The sequence below is a fragment of the Mus caroli genome, chromosome 1 (assembly GCF_900094665.2).
Source record: "Mus caroli chromosome 1, CAROLI_EIJ_v1.1, whole genome shotgun sequence".
NCBI lineage: Eukaryota > Metazoa > Chordata > Mammalia > Rodentia > Muridae > Mus > Mus caroli.
Window position 1 is genome coordinate 123,546,712 of NC_034570.1, and position 22,593 is coordinate 123,569,304.

General features: G+C 52.1%; 1 protein-coding gene across 10 annotated transcripts; it reads left to right on the forward strand.

Moving 5' to 3' along the window:
* The first annotated feature begins 1,333 nt into the window (after window positions 1-1,333).
* Slc45a3 (solute carrier family 45 member 3) lies at window positions 1,334-21,416 on the forward strand. 10 transcript variants are annotated; one of them, XM_029479035.1, is made up of 7 exons: window positions 7,623-9,170; window positions 10,186-10,303; window positions 11,373-11,533; window positions 15,011-15,405; window positions 16,061-16,846; window positions 17,384-17,649; window positions 19,743-21,416. In XM_029479035.1, exons 4-7 carry the CDS (start codon window positions 15,234-15,236, stop codon window positions 20,178-20,180), a joined length of 1,662 nt encoding a protein of 553 aa, XP_029334895.1. In that variant the 5' UTR covers window positions 7,623-9,170; window positions 10,186-10,303; window positions 11,373-11,533; window positions 15,011-15,233; the 3' UTR covers window positions 20,181-21,416. The 10 variants fall into 10 exon arrangements, with proteins under 10 accessions (XP_021025641.1, XP_021025668.1, XP_029334895.1 ...); XM_029479046.1 differs by lacking the exon at window positions 11,373-11,533; XM_021170001.2 differs by lacking the exon at window positions 10,186-10,303.
* Window positions 21,417-22,593: the final 1,177 nt, after the last annotated feature.

Below are 22,593 nucleotides of genomic sequence, written 5' to 3' on the forward strand. Positions count from 1 at the left end.
GTGCACAATAGTTAACACTTGGTTAACACTGCAATCCAGGCCGGGGCAGTGGTAGCACACGCCTTTAATCCCAGCACTTGGGAGGCAGACGCAGGCGGATTTCTGAGTTCGAGGCCAGCCTGGTCTACAAAGTGAGTTCCAGGACAGCCAGGGCTACACAGAGAAGCCCTGTCTCGAAAAACAAAAACAAAAAACAAACAAACAAAACACTGCAATCCAGCACCATAGCGGCCAGTTCCCATCTAAGGCCATCCAGGTTCTCCATGTCAAAAGCATCTCCTGGGATTCTGTAGTGCAGATGGTCCCAGGACCCTATGGATACCCGATCCACCTCAGGGTCTCAAGACAGCATGCTGTAGTATTTGTACATAAACCTGCACATATCTTCCTGTGGACTTCTTCTCACTGAGACATCACACATATTTGATACGATGTAAATGCTCATATATGTAAGCTCTGGCTATATCTATCTTGCTCAGAGAAAACGACAAAGGGAAAAATGTCTGTTTATATTCATACCGAGATGATGAAAACAATCCTTAGCCCAATATATAATATTCATCAACAACACATTTCCCTTTGATATTTTTATGATTACTTAGTCTCGTGCACCAAAAATATCTGCAGAAATGTCTAGCCTGTGGTATTGAGGTCAACAAGTCGCCTAAGTGAATTTCTCTCCACCTTTGACAAATCCATGGATGAAAGAGATACAATAAAGTCCCCACCCCCACCCCGGGGTTAGCCTACGATTGCAATGCTCTGCCTCCCACCTGCACCCGCTTCCTGCCAGTCCAGGCATTTTGGAAACGTTGACTGGGAACATTTTGGTGGCAATTTATCACCTCTCCTTCCTTATATGCAACCACAAGTAAAAGAAGAAAAAAGAAGTGGGAGTTTTGTCTTTGAGTTGCAGAAAGAGGCACTGAGTTAGCTTTCTGAGAGCAAGGAAAAGTAGCTCTCAGAATGTGACCGATCCTTTGAAGGCATGGTCCACTGCGGGTGGGTCGCAGCTGTGTCTGGACAGCAGGATGTCCAGAATGGCACGCGCGGGCAATGGTCGCAGACTGGCTTGAGGAGCAGAGGGGAGGTACCCCGTGGAGCTGGGTAGTTTTTACCTAAATGTTTTGGTGGCGAGCGGCAGAGGGGGCGGTGCACGGCCCTAGGTAATGACAGGGCAGTCTAGGAGCCACGCGGGGGCTGCCCGTCCGGTCGCGACCAGAAAGGAGACTGCTTTTCCACCTCCCGCTTTCTTCCCTTGGGGACCGGCCCCACCCCTCCATCCCCTCCCAGCACCCCCCCACCTCCGACCCGCCTTGCCCCGCCCCCCTCCTGGCAGCCCCAGCGCGCATGCTCTCTCCCCCCACTGAGTAACCTGGAGATTTAAAAGGCGCCCGCTGGCGCGCGTTGGGAAAGCAGGGGTCCGAGCTCGCACGCGCCAGCCCCAGGTGACAGCCGCGCGCCGGGCCAGGTAGGGGAGGGGCTGGTCCCGGCGGGAAAGGTGCGCGCGGGTGGCCGTGCTCGGCGGTGGCTTTCAGCACCCCGCGGGATGGGGCCGCTCCGTGGCGTCCCGGCCCTGCGCGAGCGGAGGCTCGCGGGGAGGGCGCGGCCCCTGGCGACCCGGTGCCTAGGGCGGGCGCCCGCTCCGGTCCGCGCTGAGTGCGCTTCCTCCCGGAGCGCTGTGCTGTGGTGCCCGCTGTCCCGGGCCGCGCGCGGAGGGCGGGATCGATCGGAGCCGCGGAGTCCCGGGCCAGGCCGACGGAAGGCCGGCCGCCCCTGCTGCAGCCTCCCGCCGCAGAGTTTTCTTTGGAAAGTTGCGTTTATTTCTTCCCTTGTCTGGGCTGCGCCCGAAAGGGGCAGATGAGTCACCGCGGCGCGCACGGTCCACACTTAGGGAAGCCCTGGGAGGTCCTTCAACCGGGAGCCTTGGTCTGAGACAGAAGGGGACCCAGCTCTCTTGACCCTAGAATTTGAACAAGGCTTTGGTGGAGTTGAGGCTGGGATAATGAGTGTAAGTGTACGTATGCGATCCTGCGCCTTCCTTCTCTGCCTCCGTTACCCACCTGCGAAGAGTAAAAGCAGCTCCGGCTGTGGCTGCTGTGTCCCGAGGCTCAGGTGGGGATGGGGAGTACTCTACAGAGCGAGAAAGCGCTCGGCGGGCGGCAGCACGCCCGGTGGAGAGACTCCAGGAGCTTTGCAGGCTCAGCTCTTCCTTAGTCTCCGCTCCCTGACAGGGAACCCTGTGACTGCTCTGTCCCTTGCCCTCCGACTCAGCCCCCTCCTTCATGACACACACTTGACTCGTCCAAGGCCACGGAGAACTCGGTGCTTCCTCTTTCCCTAGGAGTATGAATTGGAGGTAGGAAGAGTTTGGCCCGGTGGGTACCTGGTGAGAACTTGATGCTCAGCTGTGACAGACCCAATCCTAGTTGACTAAGTTGAATTTTGAATAGCCAAACTAGGGCTTCGCAGACGGGCACAGAGTAGATGCAGCTCAGAATGACTGGCTGGGCTTCTGGAAGCTTTTCTTAGGAGGGTGAAGTTGTTAAGGTTTCTAGCCTCTGTTTCCTACGCATGAAGCACAATCCCTTTCCCAGAGTTTGAAGCTTCGGTGTGGGCCCACGTGCCTAAGGCATGGAGAACCGGTTGACATATGGAGCTGGGAAGAGAAGGGCCCAGGAGCTAGATGCTGGACAGAAAGCTGAGGAACCACACAGAACACTGTGTCCCAGGGAGTAAGTGGGACGGGATCTGAACCCTCTGGCCTTTCTGTTGGATCCAGTTCATCCTCTCATTCCTCCCTTATCTCCCGCCTGCCCCAACTCCGGGGCTGGCCTGGAAGCAAGACTGTACTAAAACCAAAAGTGCCCAGAAAATGAAGCTTGACTCACTGGCTGAGTCTAAAGATAATAGTACAGCTGTGGACATGCAGGCCCCAGTTAGGGTCTTTGCCAAGAGAAGCTTTCCTATGCACTTTTGGAGTGGAGAGTGAAATCCCCACCCCCCACCCCACCCCCTCCCCCAATCCCTCTAACTCACTGAGTAACCCTAAAGGAACAGAGGAGGAACTTGACAAGGTCCTTGGGTAGTACATTATGCCCTGCAGGCTGCTGGTTTGTGAAAAGATGTGTACTGGTCCCAAGCTAGAACTGGGCCTAGGCAGAGCCCTGGAGAGAGAAAGGCAGAAAGGTAGAGAAGAATGGTCCAAGGTCAAGGAAGTAAGACTGATTTCTGGTGGTAACCTCTGGACGGAAACCTTGCAGCACTTCAGGGATGAGAATGCAGACTGCCCCAAAGCTGGCTTTTCTGCTGCCTGTTCTGCTCCGCGAGTCTCTTTAACTTTTCAACCTTGTTGCAAAGTGGGGACCATGATGATGACAATGATCATACCCTCGGCACAGCTTTGTGATTGAAGTTAATGATGGCAAATACAACCAGCACTAACAAACACACACACACACAGTCTAAAATTATAACTTCATTAAATAACACATGTAGAACTCAACTGCGTCTTTAGCCCAGTGTGGTGGCTTGCACCTGTAATCTCAGCACACTTGGGAGGCAGAAGCAAGAGGATTAGGAGTTCAAGGCCAGAGTTTTGACTACATAATGAGTTCCAGACCAGCCTGACTTATGTGAGACTCTGTCTAAAACAAACAACACAAAACAAAACAAAATCCCCTCAAAACAAAACCTATTTTGTTTTGTGTGAAATGTAGAAAATGCTCAATGAATGTTGGTTTTAACTATTATATTTATCACCTGTCATCTGGATGGATGGTCTGCAGATGGTTCAATACTCTAGGGGCCCTGCTTTCTGGTTTTCTTTTTTCTTTTCTTTTCTCTTTTTTTTGAGACAGTGTCTATGTAGCTGTCTTGACCTCGCTAGTGCTGGGATTATAGGTGTATGCCACCATGCTCAGCTTGAGCCCTGCTCTTTTCTTTCTTTTTTAAAGAGACTGTTCTAGGCTTACTTCTTTGAAGACAAGGTCTTGTGGGCTTTGAGAAGTTTAAGTAGCTAAGAGACTTGGTTCTAGCAAGTGGCTTGAATCCCATTTCCTCCAAAGTAAGTTATCAGTCTCCTGATTCTGCTTTGTCCTCTGTAAACCAAGCATTCTAGGACCTGTCTTCCAGGATTTGGGGATTAAGGAGCCGGCTACAGGTAAACCTCTGAGCAGAGCAGCTGGTTACTGCGAGCTTGATAAATGTCAGCTGCTGCTAGTTGGTGACAGGGGAGTCGATCACTGTGGATTAAGTTAGAAAATGGTTTCCTAGCCAGGCAGGGAACACCACCATATATAACATATGTAAGCCACCAGTAACACATTTGCAATTGAATTCTGGGTCCAGTGTGAAGAACAGACCAAGACAGGGTGGACATCTTGATCTCTTCCCCTCTCTCTACTTCCTGATGGGTTTTATGACTAGTGCAGAAACCGTTGCTTGCCTCCCTTCCAAGAGTATACTCACAGGCTGGGGGAGGGTATTGCGTGAGGCAAAGGAGGTGAATATTTGCCCTGAAAGGTTAAGAGCCTTCTATGTAGAAAGGTTACATGTTATTTTAGGAAGACTGTGGGGGGGGGGGTGCCCTGCAGTGAGGACTCTGCTCTGTCTTCTCTCTCCAGCCTTGGGGGGTAGGGGTGGGTGTGGGGTCTTTCATGCTACTCTTTGGTATCCACAAGGAAAACCTAGCCCAGCTTTCTAGGCATGTATTCTGTCACTGAGTTAGATTCTCAGCCTAACTTCCTTTGACAAGCCAGTGGCCCTGTTTGCTGTACAGTGCGTGTGGAGGCTGGACCAGTTGGTACCAGGCCCAGTGTCTCAAATGCTGGTGCCACTTGACTCACAGCGACAGAGCTGGAGTGCCCAGCTTTGTTTAGTGTTGAGTGTCCCTGCCTGGGGGCAGGGGCTAGGGACAGAACTCTATCAGTGTCCTGACCTGTGGCCAGAATTACCTGTTTAATCTCATTTTCTGCTATGAGGTCTGTGTTTCTCCCTCCCTCCTTGAATGGCAGGTGTGGGGAGCCTTTTTAATTCTAAGGTTGGAGATGTCCCCCTGTCTCTGCCAATGTCTGTAAAGTGGAGGTTCTATTCGTGGGAATTAGATGCAACATGTGTATGTCAGCCAAACTTGCATCAACCAGATAGATATTCAAAAGATGTTTGTTTTCCTTCCTTTAACTCTGGAAATCACTTTCTTGGGGGTGCTGGGACCAGCAAGCATGAAGAAGGTAGGAAGCAATTTCTATCTCAACTTCCACTGGTTATTAAACCCACGGCAGGCTAAATATCCAGCCAGATGGGATCCCTTCAGGACCAGCCAGCCCCTAACAGGAGTCCCTCTCCCCAGAGTGCTGTCAGCAACCCCCAAGTCTCTAATGACAAGCGTACATTGAGCTAGCAAATAGTGCCCGAGCTAGGAGCACTTAGTCACTGTAGGGATGCATCCATTGTAGATTCCCAGCTCCTGATGCTGGAGATCCGTGGACCCGGATACTGGAATGCACCTGGCTGACTACTGGATTCCCTGGTTCAATCAAAAGGTTTTTACATTTCCTGCTTCCTAGACCTCAAGGCCTGGGCTGTGCTGTGCTTCTGTCTTGTCTGGACCACACAGAAATGGTGTTATGGGAAAGGAGCAAACCAGAGACTGAAGACCAAATGCAGACTCTAGCTCTGCATCTTAGCATAGCAGAGAGTTTAGGAAAGAGAGAACATGACAACTTGGGGTTCAGGGGGTCCTGTAGGATTAGGTATGGGACTTGAGCTGCAGAGGGTTCAGGTGAAGGGCAGAGACTGTTCAGGAAGGGGAAGTAGCAGGAAGCAAAACCCAGCCAAGTGCCAGTAAATTCCTCTGTCCTGGGCCCAAGGAGGTGTGACCATCTAGGACACACAGATCTGCGAGCCGGATCTGAGATCAGAACCCAGTTGTGTGGCTTTGGTTCTCATGTTCTTTCCTGTATCCCTCACTGGAGAGGGGCCAGTAGGAGGGGTGAATGTGTTTGGAAATCCCACACTCTAGGGCCTGTGTGCTCTTTCTGCGTAGCACCTGCTTACCTTTCATGACTCAGCCATATGTCTACTTCCTCCAGGAAGCCTCAACTGTGCTGCCGCCGTGCCCCCTGCTTGCTGGGCGTCTTAGTGCTTGTACCACCTTACTGTACATGGCTTGCACTTTATTGTTATTTCTCTCTCCTGCCAAGCAGAACTGTCTGTAAGCAGCACTTTCATTGCTGGGGGGTGAGGGGGAATGGTAAACAGTTGTGGCTCAGTGAGTCCGGATGGGCATGTTTTGGGGGGCTCTTTGACATTTCTTTAGGGGTGCTTAGGTTGCATGCTGAGGTGGACTTCCTCGAAGGGTAGGTAGACTGGCTTGTCCATAGTCTCTTTTAGTGTCTCTCTCTCTCTTAAAGATTTATTTATCTAATGTATGTGAGTACACTGTTGCTCTCTTTAGACACAGCAGAAGAGGGCATCAAGTCCCATTACAGATGGTTGTGAGCCACCATATGGTTGCTGGGAATTGAACTCAGGACCTCTGGAAGAGCAGTCAGTAATCTTAACCGCTGAGCCATCTTTCCAGTCCAGCCCCCTTTTAATCTCTTCTTACCTTGTTCACCTGAGTGGTTGTTATTTCTGGGCTTGGGAGTCAAACCAAGGGCATTATGTAAGCTCTATGAAGTCTCTGCACTGGGTCCACAGCCTGCTTCGTTTTTGAGACAGGGTCTCACTATATAGCCCTCCCTGGCTGATTTAGAACTCACCATGAAGACTAGACAGGCCTCAAACTCACAGAGATCCACACGCCTCTGCTGGGACTAGAAATGTCCCACCAATACCTGGCTTTTTGTTTGTTTGTTTATCTCTTTTGAAGCAGGATCTTGCCGTGTAGTTCAGTCTGGTCATAAACCCGTAGTCCTCCTGCCTCAGCCTCCCTAATGCTAGGCTTTACAAGTATGTCCTACATCATTACAGATAGGCTGGTTACAGACCTGAGTATCTGGACAGATAGAAGCCAAAAGACCATCAGATTGGCGACCTTGGAGGCAGGCCAGCCACCCAGAGCTGGGACAGCACCTTGTTGGAACACTCTGCCCAGGGGCCTGCCCAGCTGTGCATTTGACCTAAATGCATGGCCCCTGGCCTCTGTCCTGTGTACCTCACCTCCAGAGAGAGGCCAGGCTAAGGGAGAGGACTCAGATTGGCTGTGTGCACCATGGGAAGAGCTGCCTAGGCTGGCCTGGCTGAGTGGCAGGTGTCAAATTCACAGAGAGAAAGGCTGTTGAAGTTCCACTTTGCAGAAGCTCTGGAAGGGTGTGAGGGAATTTCCTGGTGACCTAGAGACTGAGCCAAGACCCCCATTGCTTCCCGCATGTCCCTTCCTCCTCTAGGGAGGACTTCAGGCTTTTCTGGCACACGGCTTTTATTGTGGACCAAGAGGAGAAAGAATTTAGTTACTAATTTCTGCCAGGAACAGAGTCCAGCTCCAGGAAAGAGGAGAGATGGCAGGTCTGTCCCTGATGCCCTGCTTACTCAGCTGCGTTTCAGGTGACTTCTGACCTTGGCACAGTGCTGGTGTCTGCGCAGTGTGTGGACAGGTCTGATGGGGTAAGTGCTGCCCGGGAACTCTTCCCCACTGGATCTTCCTGACTCATTGGTGAAGACTGGCTGGCAAGCTCTTCCCTAACGCCCTGTGGCTTTGTCAGTGGGCACCTGTCCATGAGATCACCCTACCCAAGGCTCAGGACAGGTGCTGGATCACCTAACCGTACACTCTCGGTTTACAGATATGGAAACTGAGTCCTAGGGTGGTAACTTTCCTGTGTCACCTAGCTAGCTATCATGTGGCCAAAATAGGACTGCATCTTTCTGACACCCAGTTCCAAGTGTTTTTCAGAATGTTTGGAAGGTTGCAAATTTTTTCCTGGTTTTAGTTTTTCAAACTTGGAAGTGTTAAGTCCCTTGAAACTAACATTTCCTTCTTGTGAACTAAGAATATGAAATACTAACTCTGTATGGTAGACTTTTATTAAGAGGTCTACCAAGCACTGGGTAGTGGTGGTCCAAGCCTTTAATCCCAGGACTCCCAGGCAGAGGCATTTAGATCTCCTGAGTTCAAGGCCAGCCTGATCTACAGAGTGAGTTCCAGGACAGCCAGGGCTACCCACAGAAGTTTTGTATGGAAAAACCAAAAAGCAAACAAAACAAAGCTCCTGGCATGTATAAATACCCCCTGGGCGGTTGGTCGGGTCAGCTATTGGCCTTGTTGTCCCCGTGGGTGGAAGCATCTGTCAGGTAAGGGTGGGGTAGCCTTTCCTCTGCAGCAGATCTGGGGCACTGACCTCGCTCACCTGTTGGGGCCAGCACCTGGGAAGGCGTTTACATTCTTGGCATTCCTCTCCCCACGGGGGCTGCTGGGATCTGGTAAGAGGCCTTGCAGATGAAGCTAAGGAGAAAGTCAGAATTGATCTTTCCAACCACTCTGTTGGGACAGGAGAAGACCACACCCAGGTTCCCCCTACCAAAGGCCCTTCATATCCTTTTCCTCACATACTACATAGTTTCTAAGTTGTGGTTTGTCGGGTTTTATTTTTTATTGTGTTAAGGATGGGATTCCAGAGCGTTCTGCATGAGAGACAAGCACTTTACCACTGAGCCATACCTGCTGCTTAAAGTCGGTGGTATGTCGTGAGTTCCATCCGTGAAATGGGTGGGCAGTTGTACCCTTATCACCCAGTGGCTGGCAGAGTAACCGATTGGAAGGGGGCCTGGTATGCATGTAGCAGTCACCAGGCTAGCTGCAGTTTTAAATCGTAGATGTGGAAACTAAGGGTCAGTAGGTCAAGTTACAAACAGACTCAAACTGGCATCCAACCCAGGTCCATCCAGCTGACCCTAAAAGCTAGATCACTGTGGAACCTGCCAGGGTTCAGGATGGCCAGATTGAGTTTTCCAGCCCCAGGGGTAGAAGAGGGGTCCTGGTAGAAGACTAGTGCCTGTCCTGGTATGGAGAGCACACAGAGCGTGACCTTGGGTGGCAGCTGTTGTCAGCAATGAAGTCTGGTTGGGAGGCCCAGGTGCCTGGAAGCAAAATGCACGTGTGTGTTGCCTGTCGCCGGAGGAGACCAGGAGACCTCAAGGGTACTTCAGCGCAGCTTAGGCTGGCCAAGGTGAGGTTCAGGCCAGCCCGAGAGTCCCTGTCACTAGATTAGAGAGAGGAGGGGAGGGGAGATCATTGCTGGCTCCAGGGACTGCCTGTTGGCCCTTTCCCTCCCCCTCCCCCATCCTCCAGCATTTGTTTCCGTCCTGAGGCTGCCCAGGGCTCTTAGACACCGCAACAAAAGCAACTTTCCTTCAAGCCACTGCCACCTGTTGGGTTTTCACACATTTCGAGTGAGTGGGGGGAGGGAGCCGTTGCCCTTTTCCCAGTGTCTCTGGTGTGCCCCCGCTCCCCCCCACCCCGAGCTCCCCCTCCCCAGGCCTGGGATTCTCTTTGCTGCCCGGTTGTGACAGGGCTCCAGAGCAGGAGGAGGTGGGGGGCCGGCAGCAGCTGGAAGGGGAACTGAGTGGGAAGGGGCCAGAGCTGGCAGCAGGGGAGGGTTTGATAGATTACTCTGCAGGCCCAGAGGTTTCTCCCTAATCCCCCTTTGTGTCCCGGCCTGCAGCCCCTCACTCTCTCTGACAAGCTGCTAAGCAGAAGGCTTCCAGTCTGAGGGAAGAAAAGGCAGCTCAGCAGGGTGAACTCTAAATCCCTGGCCTCCCAGCCACGGGGGAGGCAGGAGCTAGGGAACCTGCCCTGGGGTGGGACTGGGTCTCCCTTCCCTCTGCCCAGCCTTGCTCTTTGTTAGGATTCCCTCCTAGTGGAGAGCTTGTGTTGTGAGGGGGTCCTGAGATGCCTGTGAGGTAGTGAGGTTTGTGTAGTTACTGTTGAGTTTTTCTCCAGCAGGACGGGATAAACAGAGGCCCTCCGTGTTTGGAAATAATTGGCCTCAGAAACCCAAAGGCTGCCTAGTGGGTTGAAAGGTATCAAAGCTTAGTGGTCCCGCACTGCATCTCCCCCTCTCCCAGAAGCCCAGGTAGAAATTTTCCAGAGTACCCGTGCAAGGTGTGCAACAAGAGAGGGTTGTAAAACAGCAAGCTCAATACCTCATAGGGACCGGTTTGGCTTTCGTCTGTTTTTTTCAGGTGTTCCCAAGTTTCCTTAAGATGCTACCATGAGGATCGAGCTGTACTTTGGTAGTTCAGCATGCCAGGTTTTATTAGGCAAGGCTCATGACAATGGTCTCCTGGGATTGAGGCAAAGGTATGGGCAGTAAGGGTGCCGCAACTGGGAAACACTTGCACCTCTGAGGGCCATCCTTTCTGCCGCTGGCCTAGAGGGTCAGCTCAGCTTGCAACAAAGCACTGACTCTAGGCCACTTTGGAGGAGCAGGGGTCCCCATACCCTTTCTCTCTAGCCTTGTCTGGAGTGGGCCAGGGAAGTTGAACTGTAGCGATCAACCTCTTTCTCTGGCCGTGCCTTGATGCGAGACGCACCCCCCTTACCAGGTTTCTCGCTCTGGGAAGGACAGTAGCTTGTAGTGAAGGATACGCCAAGTATGTTTTTAGCTTGCAGAGGAACCCAGCCTGTGAGAAAGCAGTTCTCTTTGTGAGTGTGAAGGGAGGAGGACACAGGGTCGCAGAGCCTGCGGGGTCAGGGTGGGGGCTGAGGCCGTTTGATGTGCCCGGGCGGGGTGTGGGGGACTCTGGCATGCATAAAGAGGCCATAGAATTGCTGTGTGACAGTGGTGGGGCGGGGCCTGTCCCCAGACTCTGCTGCTGCCTGTGGCCTCTTGTCAGCAGAGGGTATCTGCTCCCCCTGCTCCACCTCAGCCTTGTGGGGTGGCAGGAGCCCCTTTGAAAGCCCTCAAAGGCCTCTTTCTATGCCTTCTGATCCTCCCTCCCCTTACTGAGCTATGAAGGGCTTTGCTCACTGGGGTCACTTTCCTGTGCTGGCCTTCCACTCTGTCTTTTGAGTTTTGGACAAAGTTCAGGCCAAGTTTGTTCCTGTGACTATTTCACTTCCCTAGGCTGCCTGCTGGGGGTGGCCACGGAAGCATTCTGGGCCACTTGGATCTATCTGGTCCCCTCACCGGGGTTCTGGGTAGGCATCTCTTAAGTATGTTGGGAAGAAGATTTAAGCTTTCCCTTAAGCACCCCCCCTCTGCCGCATCTATCCGTTCATTCTTTGCGTACACATCTCATAGTCTTCCTAGTCTTGCTGGGTGGATGTCAAGAGTTGCCTGCCCTGAGGTTTGGTGTGTTTCATCCTAAGGTTCACAGAACTGTATTCGAGTCCAGGTTCACTGACACTCCTCGTCCTGTCTTTCCAGGCTTTAGTTCCGATCCCCGGAAGGATCTGAAAGGTCCACACAGTCTCTCTGGCCTTCTAGCTGGGCCGTGGAGACCCACAGAGGAGGGGAGAAGCTTGAAGCTTGAGAAGGACTTCCGTACTCGCAAGGCTGCTCATGCTTGTCCTTCCTCCCGTGACCTGGTCAGCCTTCCTCTGCCCTCCTCTTCCTGTCCTCCCTCTCCCTGCTCCCTCCTCTCCAGGTGAGCAGTCTGAGGCTGGCTCGCTGGTTGATCTTCTGTTTGCCAGACCAAGTGCTCCAGAAGTAATGGGGGAAGAGAATCATCGGAAAGTCTCCGAGGCTAGAAGGTCACAGGGAGAGTTAGTCCCTGTCGCCTTGCCAGTGTTCATTAACTCCAAGAGGATGGGGGAGTCCAGACTGGAAGGGACCACTGTGATCTGTCTCTCTTTAACTTTGATGAGAGAGCACACTCCAACACGGCTGCCAGAATAGCCCTGGGCTTCTGTCTTGTTATCCAGAGCAAAGGGCCCTGTGGGTAATTCTGTCAGCTGGAGTCAGTGCGGGTGTGTGTGTGTGTCTGCAATAGGGTTGGCATAGTTGGAGGGAGCAGGGGGGCAGTTGAAGAGAGTGGGACATTGAAGACAAGAAAGAAGGGGGACAATGTTCTTTGGGGAGGGGGGTTAGAATTCCTTGTGTAATTCTGGTCTCAGAAAAGCTGGGCTCTCAGGAGTATCTGCATCTCCAGAGCAGAGTGGATACGAAAAGAGGGAGGGCAGGCTCAGCAACTTGAAATATAGGCATCTGGGACCTGCCTACCTTCTGCCTCACTCGTATCTATGAGTTGTGTGTGCCCCTGGTCCAGACCCCAGATACCAGGTAGAACATCTCTATGGATGGAGAGAAGCACTGTAGCTCAGAAGCTGCCTGGGTTGTAAGAGGATGGGGATGGAATATTTGTGTTCCTGTTGTCCTGTGAGCTCCCCATTCCTCCTCACAAAAGTGCTGGAGGACTGGGGCAGAGATGCCTGCAGGGAGGGAAGGCAGGTGAGGTGACCGGACTAGTGAAGAACAGTGAAGAACGCAGGACTTACAGAATGAGGGCAGGTTTCTGGGTGAGGTTGGGTCTGGCAAAGTCTCTATTTGCTCAAGGAGGAACTGGTCCCTTAAACCCAGTGCAGGTGAGAGCCCAGTTCCTCCCAGACTGAGGGTGGAGAGTAGAGTGGCTACAAGTCTGTCACCCCAGAGCCTGCCCCTCTAGGCTGGGAAGCTTTCCCTCTGGATCACTAGAAAAAGGGGAGGAGCCAAGTTGAACCCAGAGTAGCCCAGCTAAAACTGAGGTCTGTCTGGTGCCTCCACCTCAGGACAGGTCAGTATTTTATCTTCCTTTTTATGACACCCTTTTTATAAGCCTCACCCTTTTAGCAAAGTGTAGGAACTTTGGAGAGGGGGCTCTCTGGTGCCCAGGTTTATCTCCCTTATTTCCTAGTCTTTCAGCAGCAGAGCCTCAGAGAGTCAATATGGTTGTGAGCCAGCAGCATGTGGTTGCTGGGATTTGAACTCAGGACCTAAGGAAGAACAGCCAGTGCTCTTAACTGTTGAGCCATCTCTCCAGCCCCAGAGGGCCAATATGGAATGGACAGGTCTCACTCAGGTTGGTCCACAGTGCCTGGTCTCTCTGAGGCTCAGCTTAGTACCTGTGACATGCTTTTGTGACACGCAGGGTGCCGGGACCCCTTAGGCTCTGGTGTTAGTGGAGAAGATAAAAGTGCCTTTTATCAGGAGCTAGTGAAGCTAGCAAAGGAGATGTCTGGAGGGAGCTGCAGCCTCCTCAGCCTCCCTTTTATGAGTAGCCACTCCTCAGCAACCTCATAGGGTTGATTGGGGAGGAGTGGGAAGGTGCCCCTGTGGGGTGTAGTGACAAATTTTGTCTCCTGGTTTTTCGTTTTGGGTAAATGCAGGTTATCAGGCTCTTGGCTTTTCTCACTAGGCCCTGCCCTCAGTCCCCCAGTCTCTTAGTACACTTTGATGCTGATTTGAAATGTGTGTGTGTGTGTGTGTGTGTGTGTTTGTAGTGGTGCAGGATTAAACCCAAGGCTTTACATATGGTAGGCAGCCCTGTCTTTAATCTAGGGGGCTCACTGTGTAGTCCAGGCTGGCCCTGAACCAATGACCCTCCTGCCTCAGTATTACAAGTGCTGGAATTTCGGGGCCACCCCCACCAGGTCCCTACTTTTACCATTTGCATAGTAGGCAGCAGCGGTGCCATCTCCAGGAGGCAAGTCCTGGAGGTTACTTAGCCAGCAGATCCAATGACTGGCGAGACTATGCTGGGTGGACTTGTTTGTGTGTGTGTGTGTGGGGGGGGGGGCAGAGGTCACCTAGGAAGTGACGGCATCCCACTAGCTTAGGGCTCGTTGGCATCCTCTCAGATGCCACCAATTAATATCTAACTGTTGAGATCTTGGGTCATGTCCCGCGTGAGGCTAGGGTTGAGGAGTGGCCCCAGTGGTTGTGTGTGTGTGTGTGTGTGGGGGGGGATTGGACGATCTTCCTGCCTCCCGTGAACTTGAGGGAAAACTCAAGGGAGAGTTTCTTGCTTGGGTTTAGGCTTCACCAAGAGGAACTCTGTGTCAGTGACAGGTTGAACCCCCCACTTAGGGAACTGTACCCTGTCTTCTTCCCTCTTGTCTCTGTCCTGGAGTGTGGGATTACTGTGTGACATGGCTCAGGGCCAGGAAGCAGAGAATAGGAAGTACCCCTTTGTTTTCCTTTTTGAAATGTTCTGTGCACATGTTTATGTATGGGCTTTATGTGTTTGTTAATGTGAGCGGAGGCCAGAGGTCAACTCATGGATGTCTTCCTTGAGTCTGTCACTGAGCCTGGAGCTCACCAATTGGCTAGACTGGCTGGCCCAGGAGTTACAGTCATCTGCCAGGCTCCACTGGCACTGGGTTAAGACAAGTGCAGCCACAGTGGCTTTTTCATGGGGCTGGGGGTCAGATCCTTACGGGTTTTTTTGTATCAGGCACTTTGTCAACTGAGCCACCTCTGCCCCTGACTGGAAATGTTTGTGTGTGTCTGTGTTTATGTTTGTATGTAATGACTCTATATGTTCAGTTCATGGGTGTATATATATCTGCGTGTGCAGAGGCTGGAGATTGGTAATCAGATGGCCTCTTCAATGCTTCTCCACCTCATTTTCTGAGACTGGATCTTCTGCTGAAGCTGGACTTTACTGAATCCGCTGGCTATCCCTGACATCCTTGTGTTTCCAACTTCCAGCTTGGGAGTTCGAGGATTACATGAATTACCTTTGCCCAGCTAAATCCAGCTAAATTCCAGCTGGGAATCCAAACTCATAGCCTCATGTTTGAACACCCACTGAGCCACCATCTCTCAGCCCCAGAACTGTCACTTTTAACAAGAATGGAGTAGCTCAGCTTGGGAAGTTGGAGAACAAAGCAAATGAATTGGGGCCTGGTAGAGGGTGTCCCAGGCCACTGTCCCAGCCAGTCTTGAGTTCCCCCAAAAGGGGTAGTTGTAGAGATGTTTAAGATGAGAGTAAATGACATCTGCTTGGCCTTGGGGTATGCAAATCCTGGAGATCTGGTGCCCAGGATGCGACATTTCATGTGACTGTGACTCTCCTGCCCTTCTAGGATCCCACCGATGAGGTGTGTCTCCATCAAGCAAGGCACTAGATGGTGACGTGTTTAGCGTGGGATCAGATGCCGAATTGTCACTAAAGGGCTGGCAGAAATGGAAACCTGGCTGCACCCTAGGAGGTTAGTGCTAGTGAGGAGGAGAAGCCACGGCAGGGCTGATTCAAAGCAGTTGTGGAGTATGTGAGTGGCCCCTGGAGCCCTACCTGCCCTGTCCATCATGATCCAGAGGCTATGGGCCAGCCGTCTGCTACGGCACCGGAAAGCTCAACTCCTGCTGGTCAACCTGCTCACCTTTGGCCTGGAGGTGTGCCTGGCTGCCGGCATTACCTATGTGCCACCCCTTCTGCTGGAAGTCGGGGTAGAGGAGAAATTCATGACCATGGTGTTGGGTGAGTCACTTCATCTTCCTTTCTTCCAGCTCTGGTGCCTGGGGCTGGGTTGTAGGCAGCATTTCTCTTGCCCAGGGAGTGGCTCAGAGGGCAGTGTGTGTGTGTGTGGTGGTGGTGGGGCATTAGCAGTTCTCATTTATACCCCATAGCCCTTGAGGACAATCCACTCTACACACATGGAAAGAGATGGTTTGGAAAGGCTAGGTTTTTCTTGTTTAACTCAGCTGCTATATCTGCAGATCAGTAGAACTGGGACTTCACCATGATCTCCTGGGCAAGGTTCTTTTTCCTGGGCATAGGACAGGTGGTGTGGGTTTCTGATACTATGAACAAACTCGTCAAGAGCACAAGAGGTCAGTGGCTACTCTGAGGATTTCCTCTGTGGTTTCCCTCTTTCAGGAAAAGGATGCGTTTTGAGGATGTAGGCTCTGGGGTCTGGCTGCCTGCAGAAATCCTGCTTCTAACCTGCAGCAGACTCAAGTCTTTGCATAAATATTGCTTCTCAGGTGCAGCATGGCTCTGCCGTTCCCTCCTCCGAAAACAAGGTGTTTATAACACCCACACTGAGAGGAGCAGAGTCTTTGTGAATGCTGTATGGGGGCTTGCCTCTTGTCCCTCTGTCCCAGCCACTGATCTGTGCTGTTTGTCCTTGCAGGCATTGGTCCAGTGTTAGGCCTGGTTTCTGTTCCACTCCTAGGCTCAGCCAGTGACCAGTGGCGTGGGCGCTATGGCCGCCGGAGACCCTTTATCTGGGCTCTGTCCCTGGGTGTCCTGCTAAGCCTCTTTCTCATCCCGAGGGCTGGCTGGCTGGCAGGGCTGCTGTGCCCAGACACCAGGCCCCTGGAGTTGGCCCTGCTGATCTTGGGAGTGGGGCTGCTGGACTTTTGTGGCCAGGTGTGCTTCACTCCATTGGAGGCCTTACTCTCCGACCTCTTCCGGGACCCAGACCACTGTCGCCAAGCCTTCTCTGTCTACGCCTTCATGATCAGCCTTGGGGGCTGCCTGGGCTACCTCTTACCTGCCATTGACTGGGACACCAGCGCTCTGGCCCCCTACCTGGGTACTCAGGAAGAATGCCTCTTCGGCCTCCTCACCTTCATTTTCCTCATCTGCATGGCAGCCACTCTGTTTGTGACAGAGGAGGCAGTACTGGGCCCGCCCGAGCCGGCAGAAGGGTTGTTGGTCTCTGCCGTGTCACGCCGATGCTGCCCATGCCACGTTGGCCTGGCTTTCCGGAATCTGGGTGCCCTGTTTCCCCGGCTGCAGCAGCTGTGCTGCCGCATGCCTCGCACCCTACGCCGGCTCTTTGTGGCTGAGCTGTGCAGCTGGATGGCACTTATGACTTTTACACTGTTCTACACGGACTTCGTGGGAGAGGGGCTGTACCAGGGTGTACCCAGAGCCGAGCCAGGCACCGAAGCCCGGAGACACTATGATGAAGGTGAGTCTTTAGCACCAGTGGAAGCTGCTGTTGGCGGCTGCCCTGCAGAGGACAGGCCAGGGTTGGGAGATGCTCACGGCCTGGGCCTTGGCTGGTGACTCTACCCTGGGTCCCAGCTCCCCGTCAGTAAAAGAAAAAGGATCTATCTATATGCAGTGGCTCATGAACACAGCTGCTGCTGTCTTGGTTGACTCAGTAGGGCTTCTAGGTCTATGTGGCTCCAGTTCCATTGGGCCCTGTGCTCCCTGCTTGCTTTCCAGTAACTAACCATGCCTTCTAGTTCAGCATTCCACAGAACTGTCTTAGAGCCAGTGTGGGGCCCGTTTTGTGATCCCCCCCTCCCTTACATACCTTATACTTCTTCCCTAGAACATCTTCCTCTGCCCTTTGTCAACAGCCCTGGTCACATTCACTAATTACAATTTAGATGCTGTTGTCCTTGCGGGAGGGTCCCAGGGAGCAGATGCCCATGGCTACTAGTCTCTAGCTCCCCCCAGATTGTGTAGGGTTCTTACCCCACTTCTTCCTTACCCCCAGGCATTCGAATGGGCAGCCTGGGGCTCTTCCTGCAGTGTGCCATCTCCCTGGTCTTCTCCCTGGTCATGGACAGGCTGGTACAGAAGTTCGGCACACGGTCAGTCTATCTGGCCAGTGTGATGACCTTTCCTGTGGCTGCCGCTGCCACCTGCCTGTCCCACAGCGTGGTGGTCGTGACAGCCTCAGCTGCCCTCACCGGGTTCACCTTCTCGGCCTTGCAGATCCTGCCTTACACGCTCGCCTCCCTCTACCACCGTGAGAAGCAGGTACTCCCATTGGCTAGTACAGGGTGGGGGCGGCCTGAGATTGTGGCGTCTGACAAGTGATATTGGAAAAGACTTGGATTTCTCTGACCAGAGAGGATAGCTGGGGCCAGAGGCTACAGCCGCTGAAGAAGGGTAGATTCTAGGAATGACTTCCTGGCTTTAGAACTAGAAAGCACTTGAGTAGATGATTGCAGGAAGTGCTGAGTCTCTCACTAGGAATCTTGAACAATAAGCATACAACGGAAGTCCTTTATTCTGGGCTGTATTATTATATCCAGAGGTAGTGTGTGGGTCCCTGGTGTGTGGATGTGGCAGGTGGCAGTGGGCATGGCCTGGCCTTAGCTAATCTTTGCAGAGAGGCAATGTGATCGATCTGTATCTTGCTTGCTGCAAGATGGCGGAGGCTTCTTTTTTCCTGCCCCTCTTTCTAGTTTACCTTCTAATCCTCTGTCTCTCTGTCCCCCACCCACCCCCTCCTCTCCCTGCTTTCCTCCTTTGCATCCGTCCTTTTCCTCAATCCCTTCAGTGCATATCTGAGCCTGACATACTAACTTCGTTTACCTGAGGTTAATAAACTGGGGAGGAGGAGGAGAGGGCGGGGCGCTGGCACCTTCATCAATCTACACTAACCAGTTCCTGCAGAAAGCCCTCTTCCTTGGCAGGCTTCCTGACTTAGACAGCGTGCTCACCCTGTCTCCAGCACTGCCCTCCCTGGATTCAGAACTCCATCAGAAGAAGCACAAGTTGGTGTAGCTTAGGGAAGAGACCACAGGCCTTCCCCTTCTAGAGTTTTCAGAGTTAGGAAAGACCTGGCCCTGGCCCTGGCCCTGGCCCTGGCCCTGGCCCTGGCCCTGGCCCTGGCCCACAGCTTGTTCAGCAGTAATTTGCAGGGGTGTGGTGGGGGGTGGGCTGGTAATGGGAACCTGGTCCTTCCTGTTGAGTCTTATGGAGCTCTGGGCTGGGGCTTTAAAAGCTGCTGTCCAAAGATGAGGACCTGTGGTTATACTAGGAGTAGCCTTCCTCTCTGTACTGAGGAACATGTCTGTCCTGGGGACCTCTCTAGTAGCCAGCCTTAGTGGTCTTTCCTTGGATGGCAGGCAGGAATAAAAGGGTGTATAGCAGTAGCTGGGGACAGGCTTGGTCCTGCATACTGTCCAACTGCCACTTCCGGAGTTATGGGATGAGCTGATGAGTTGTGGGTTTCTCTGGCACTGCCTGGGAGCTCCCAGCTCTCTGTTGCAACCAGCCCCATCAGCCTTCTGTGTTAGACACCGCCTGGCACTGGGACCAGTATGGGGTAAAACCTTGTCTTGTTATTCAGTAGGAAGCCCCAGGCCATTGGGGCTTAGGGTTGGTGGAGGGGGGTGGTGACCCTACAGACGTGTGTTCTCTAGTCCCTGGCAGCCTACAGGAAGAAACTGAAAAATGTCAGGGTCAGGCAGCTGGGCTGTGGAGGTCAGCAAAAAAAAAAAAAAAAAAAAAAAAATCTCCCTGCTGCCTCTCCCTTTTGTAGGCCCAATTACTGGGCTCTCCCTGGCCAAAGGCAAAGGCCAAGGCAGTGACCTCGTGCCGGACAGTTATCTCTAGCAGGCCTGGATCCTAGAGGGGCAGGACAGTAAAGAATTCCCTATGGCCCAGTGGAAGGAAGAGTCTGCAGGGGGTTGAGGTAGTCCCTGTGGAACTTGGGACCTTGAAAGCACCTCCTTTTTTTGTTTGTTTGTTTTTGTTTCCCCCTCTGTTCTTCTGTCTCTATTCTGTCTCATTTTCCTATCTTTTCTAGAGGGCTCTGCACTTTTCTCAATCTGTGGATCTGAGTAGACTGACTCCTTGTGTATTCTAAGAAAAGCTAGAATAGACTTCAGGCTGTTTCCCCAACCATGTTAAGGGGGTGGGGGGTGGGGGTGGAGGGTCTGCTTGGAATCCACATCAAGTAGCACCTCCTTAGGTTTTGGATTTTTTTTTTCCCCCTGAAAGCCAGTTTCCTGGTTTGCTATAGCCCCTGATTAGAGGCAGTGAGGGCCTGTTGTCATATACGGGAATCCCCGCACCTGAATACACACCTGTCTTTGTTTCCTTTTTATCCCCACCCTCAGGTGTTCCTGCCCAAATACAGAGGGGACGCTGGAGGTAGCAGCAGTGAGGACAGCCAGACAACCAGCTTCTTGCCAGGCCCTAAGCCAGGAGCTCCCTTCCCCAATGGACACATGGGCTCTGGCAGCAGCGGCATCCTGGTCCCTCCACCTGCACTCTGTGGGGCCTCTGCCTGCGATGTCTCCATGCGAGTGGTGGTGGGTGAGCCACCTGAGGCCAGGGTTGTTACGGGACGGGGCATTTGCCTGGACTTGGCCATCCTAGACAGTGCCTTTCTGCTGTCCCAGGTGGCTCCGTCCCTGTTCATGGGCTCCATTGTCCAGCTGAGCCACTCTGTCACTGCCTATATGGTATCAGCTGCAGGCTTGGGTCTGGTCGCCATTTACTTTGCTACACAGGTAGTGTTTGACAAGAACGACTTGGCCAAATACTCAGTGTAGAATTCTGTAAGGCATCAAAGAGAGGGTCTGCCTCATGGGTTCTCAGCCCTTAGAGGGCTGCAGAGCTGGCCTCTCCAGGTCTTTGTCGCTTAAGTGGCTCTCTGCTGCCACCCTAAGGCAGTGAGGTGTATAGTTGCACAGATAAGAGCCAGAGCTTTCGGGGCTCTGGCTTCAGAGTATGGCTGGCCTACTGGCAGCTTCTCCAATGGATGTCAGCCTGAAGTTCTGCAGGGATGCAAATGTGGTCTGTCCAGGTGCTGTATCAAGGCTCCAGGTCAACAGTTAACCTCCTGCTTAAGTCACCAAAGGGAGGATTTGGGGGACCTGAACAAACTTCCCTCCAAGTCCCTTGACCAGATTCTGCCACTGTTGCTCTTGCATGGGAGTTTCTTGTAGGAAGCTCTCCTCCACAGGGTTTGGCAGGGTGGAAGTTGGAAGGAGGAACCCTAGCAGGCAAGATGAAACCCCGTGATCTACAGCACTGCCTTTCTGCTGAGTCTCCCACCCCCCACTTGTTTCAGGAAATGGCTCAGCTTGTTGGCTACAGAGACGCAGGCCTTTAAATATTTAATTTATTTATTTAACAAATGAGAAGAAAATTCATTCCTAGCCTTTTTATGTTGTGCCTAGGAGTTGAGTAGAGTGGGATCCCCCAAAACTGGGTCCCCTAAAATAGCTGGTCACTGTGCTAGATATTGCCAGACTCCTCTTCTTGGGTGATAGATAGGGTCCCCCAAACTGCTCAGCCCAGTACCTCGGGCAATCTGTTCATCCTAATTGAGAGCCATAAGATGTTCCTGCTCAAGGATTGGGACCCAAGGTCTCCTCAGCATACCAAATCCCAATTCTCTCTTGACCCAGTTTGGTTCCCTGATTGCCCACTTCTCCCTATGGGAAAGGACTGTGAAGAGATTGCCCTTACAAGTCTGTCCCCTGGCTCCAGGACCTCTCTATGGGGCTTTCTGAATCCTAAGCACAAATGTGGTTCCGTAGGCTTCTGCCCATCTCAGCCTCTGGGGCATATCTGTCACAGCCTGGGGAATTTCACACAAACTCAGGAGTACTCCCTGCCAGAGCCAGTGAGCTCATCACGTCTAGGGGGATTTCAGTGCTGATTGCAATAATGTTATCTATGTCTTATTTATTTAGCAGAGTAAATATTTTATACCGTATGTGATAAATCAGAGTATAATGTTTATGGTGATGAAATTAAAAGCTTCGTATATGTTTACTTGATATGTGTTTGTCTTTTTTGTATGAGGAGGAGGCCATTCTAAAATCAGCCTCACTCTGTTCCTGGGGGACTCTTAGCTTTGGCAGCGTCAGTTCCCATGTGTGGCCAGCAGATGGAGCCATGGACCAGGTGCAGGCATAGGGACTGAGGGTAGAGGACAGGAAAAGTCTTAAGTGCAACACTGTGCAGTTTTCTGCTTCTCCAGGGGTCACTGAAGATGGAGTGTTCACAGTGAGGACGCTGGGAGTACAGTTGGTGTGTGGAGGCAGGATTTCAGCAGTTGCCATGACAACGTTCTTTCACGTCATACCCTCACCTGGTCCAGCTGAGTCCTCCTTGCCTTGCCCTCTCTCTGAGCTCTCCAACCCAGACATTCCTGCCCCTTACATTCTAGAGTGGTCAGCAGTTAATACCCAAAAGAGGGCTCGTTTTACTTTTGAAAAGGTTTCTATGGGACTTGAGAAGATGGCTCAATGGTCAGTGCGTACTGTTCTTGCAGAGGACCCAAGCTCAGCTCCCAGAACCTGTACCAGGCAGCTCAAAACTGCCTGTAACTCCAGTCTCAAGTGATCTGACGCCCCTCAGACTTCATCATACAGACATACACATAAATGGCAATAAAATATTACAAAAAAGGTTCTCTGTATTATCTAACTTTATTGTGAAAATTGCCAAACAGTATGTGTGGTATAACCAGACCCTGGCTTCGAAACTCAAAATCAGTTCCTTTCCAGGGGTTAGTTCTTAAAATTCTCTGCTATGCCATTTTATTTCACTTGTAAAACTTTGGTGTGTGGCTCCAAGAAAAGGATTCTGGGTGGGGAGATTGCTCAGTGGCTAAGAGCATTTGCTGCTCTTCCAGAAAATCGGAGTTCTGTGCCCAGCATTCACAAGTTCTTGTCATTCCAGCTGTAGGGGGCAGAACACCCTCTTTCTGCCTCTGCAGGTGCACACACACACACAAACACCACAGTTTAAAAGTAGACTGTTTAATTACTTGCTTGTATGCCATGTTATCTAATGGAGCATAGGGTAATTACTAATTATTCAGGTCGTGTACAGCTAGCTGCCAAAGGAGAGTGAGTCTCAGTGCTGCTTGGTGTGGTTGTTTGAATAAGAGTGGCCCCTCTAGGCTCATATACTCAAATGCTTGGTCATCATGGAATGGCACTACTTGGA

Bases quoted from the DNA above. Each gene is read 5' to 3' on its own strand.
- Slc45a3 (XM_021169982.1), top strand. From the start codon at position 15,234: ATGATCCAGAGGCTATGGGCCAGCCGTCTGCTACGGCACCGGAAAGCT. The intron at 16,847-17,383 runs GTGAGTCTTTAG...CCTTACCCCCAG, and splicing joins CCGGAGACACTATGATGAAG to GCATTCGAATGGGCAGCCTG. The intron at 17,650-19,742 runs GTACTCCCATTG...CCCCACCCTCAG, and splicing joins TCTACCACCGTGAGAAGCAG to GTGTTCCTGCCCAAATACAG.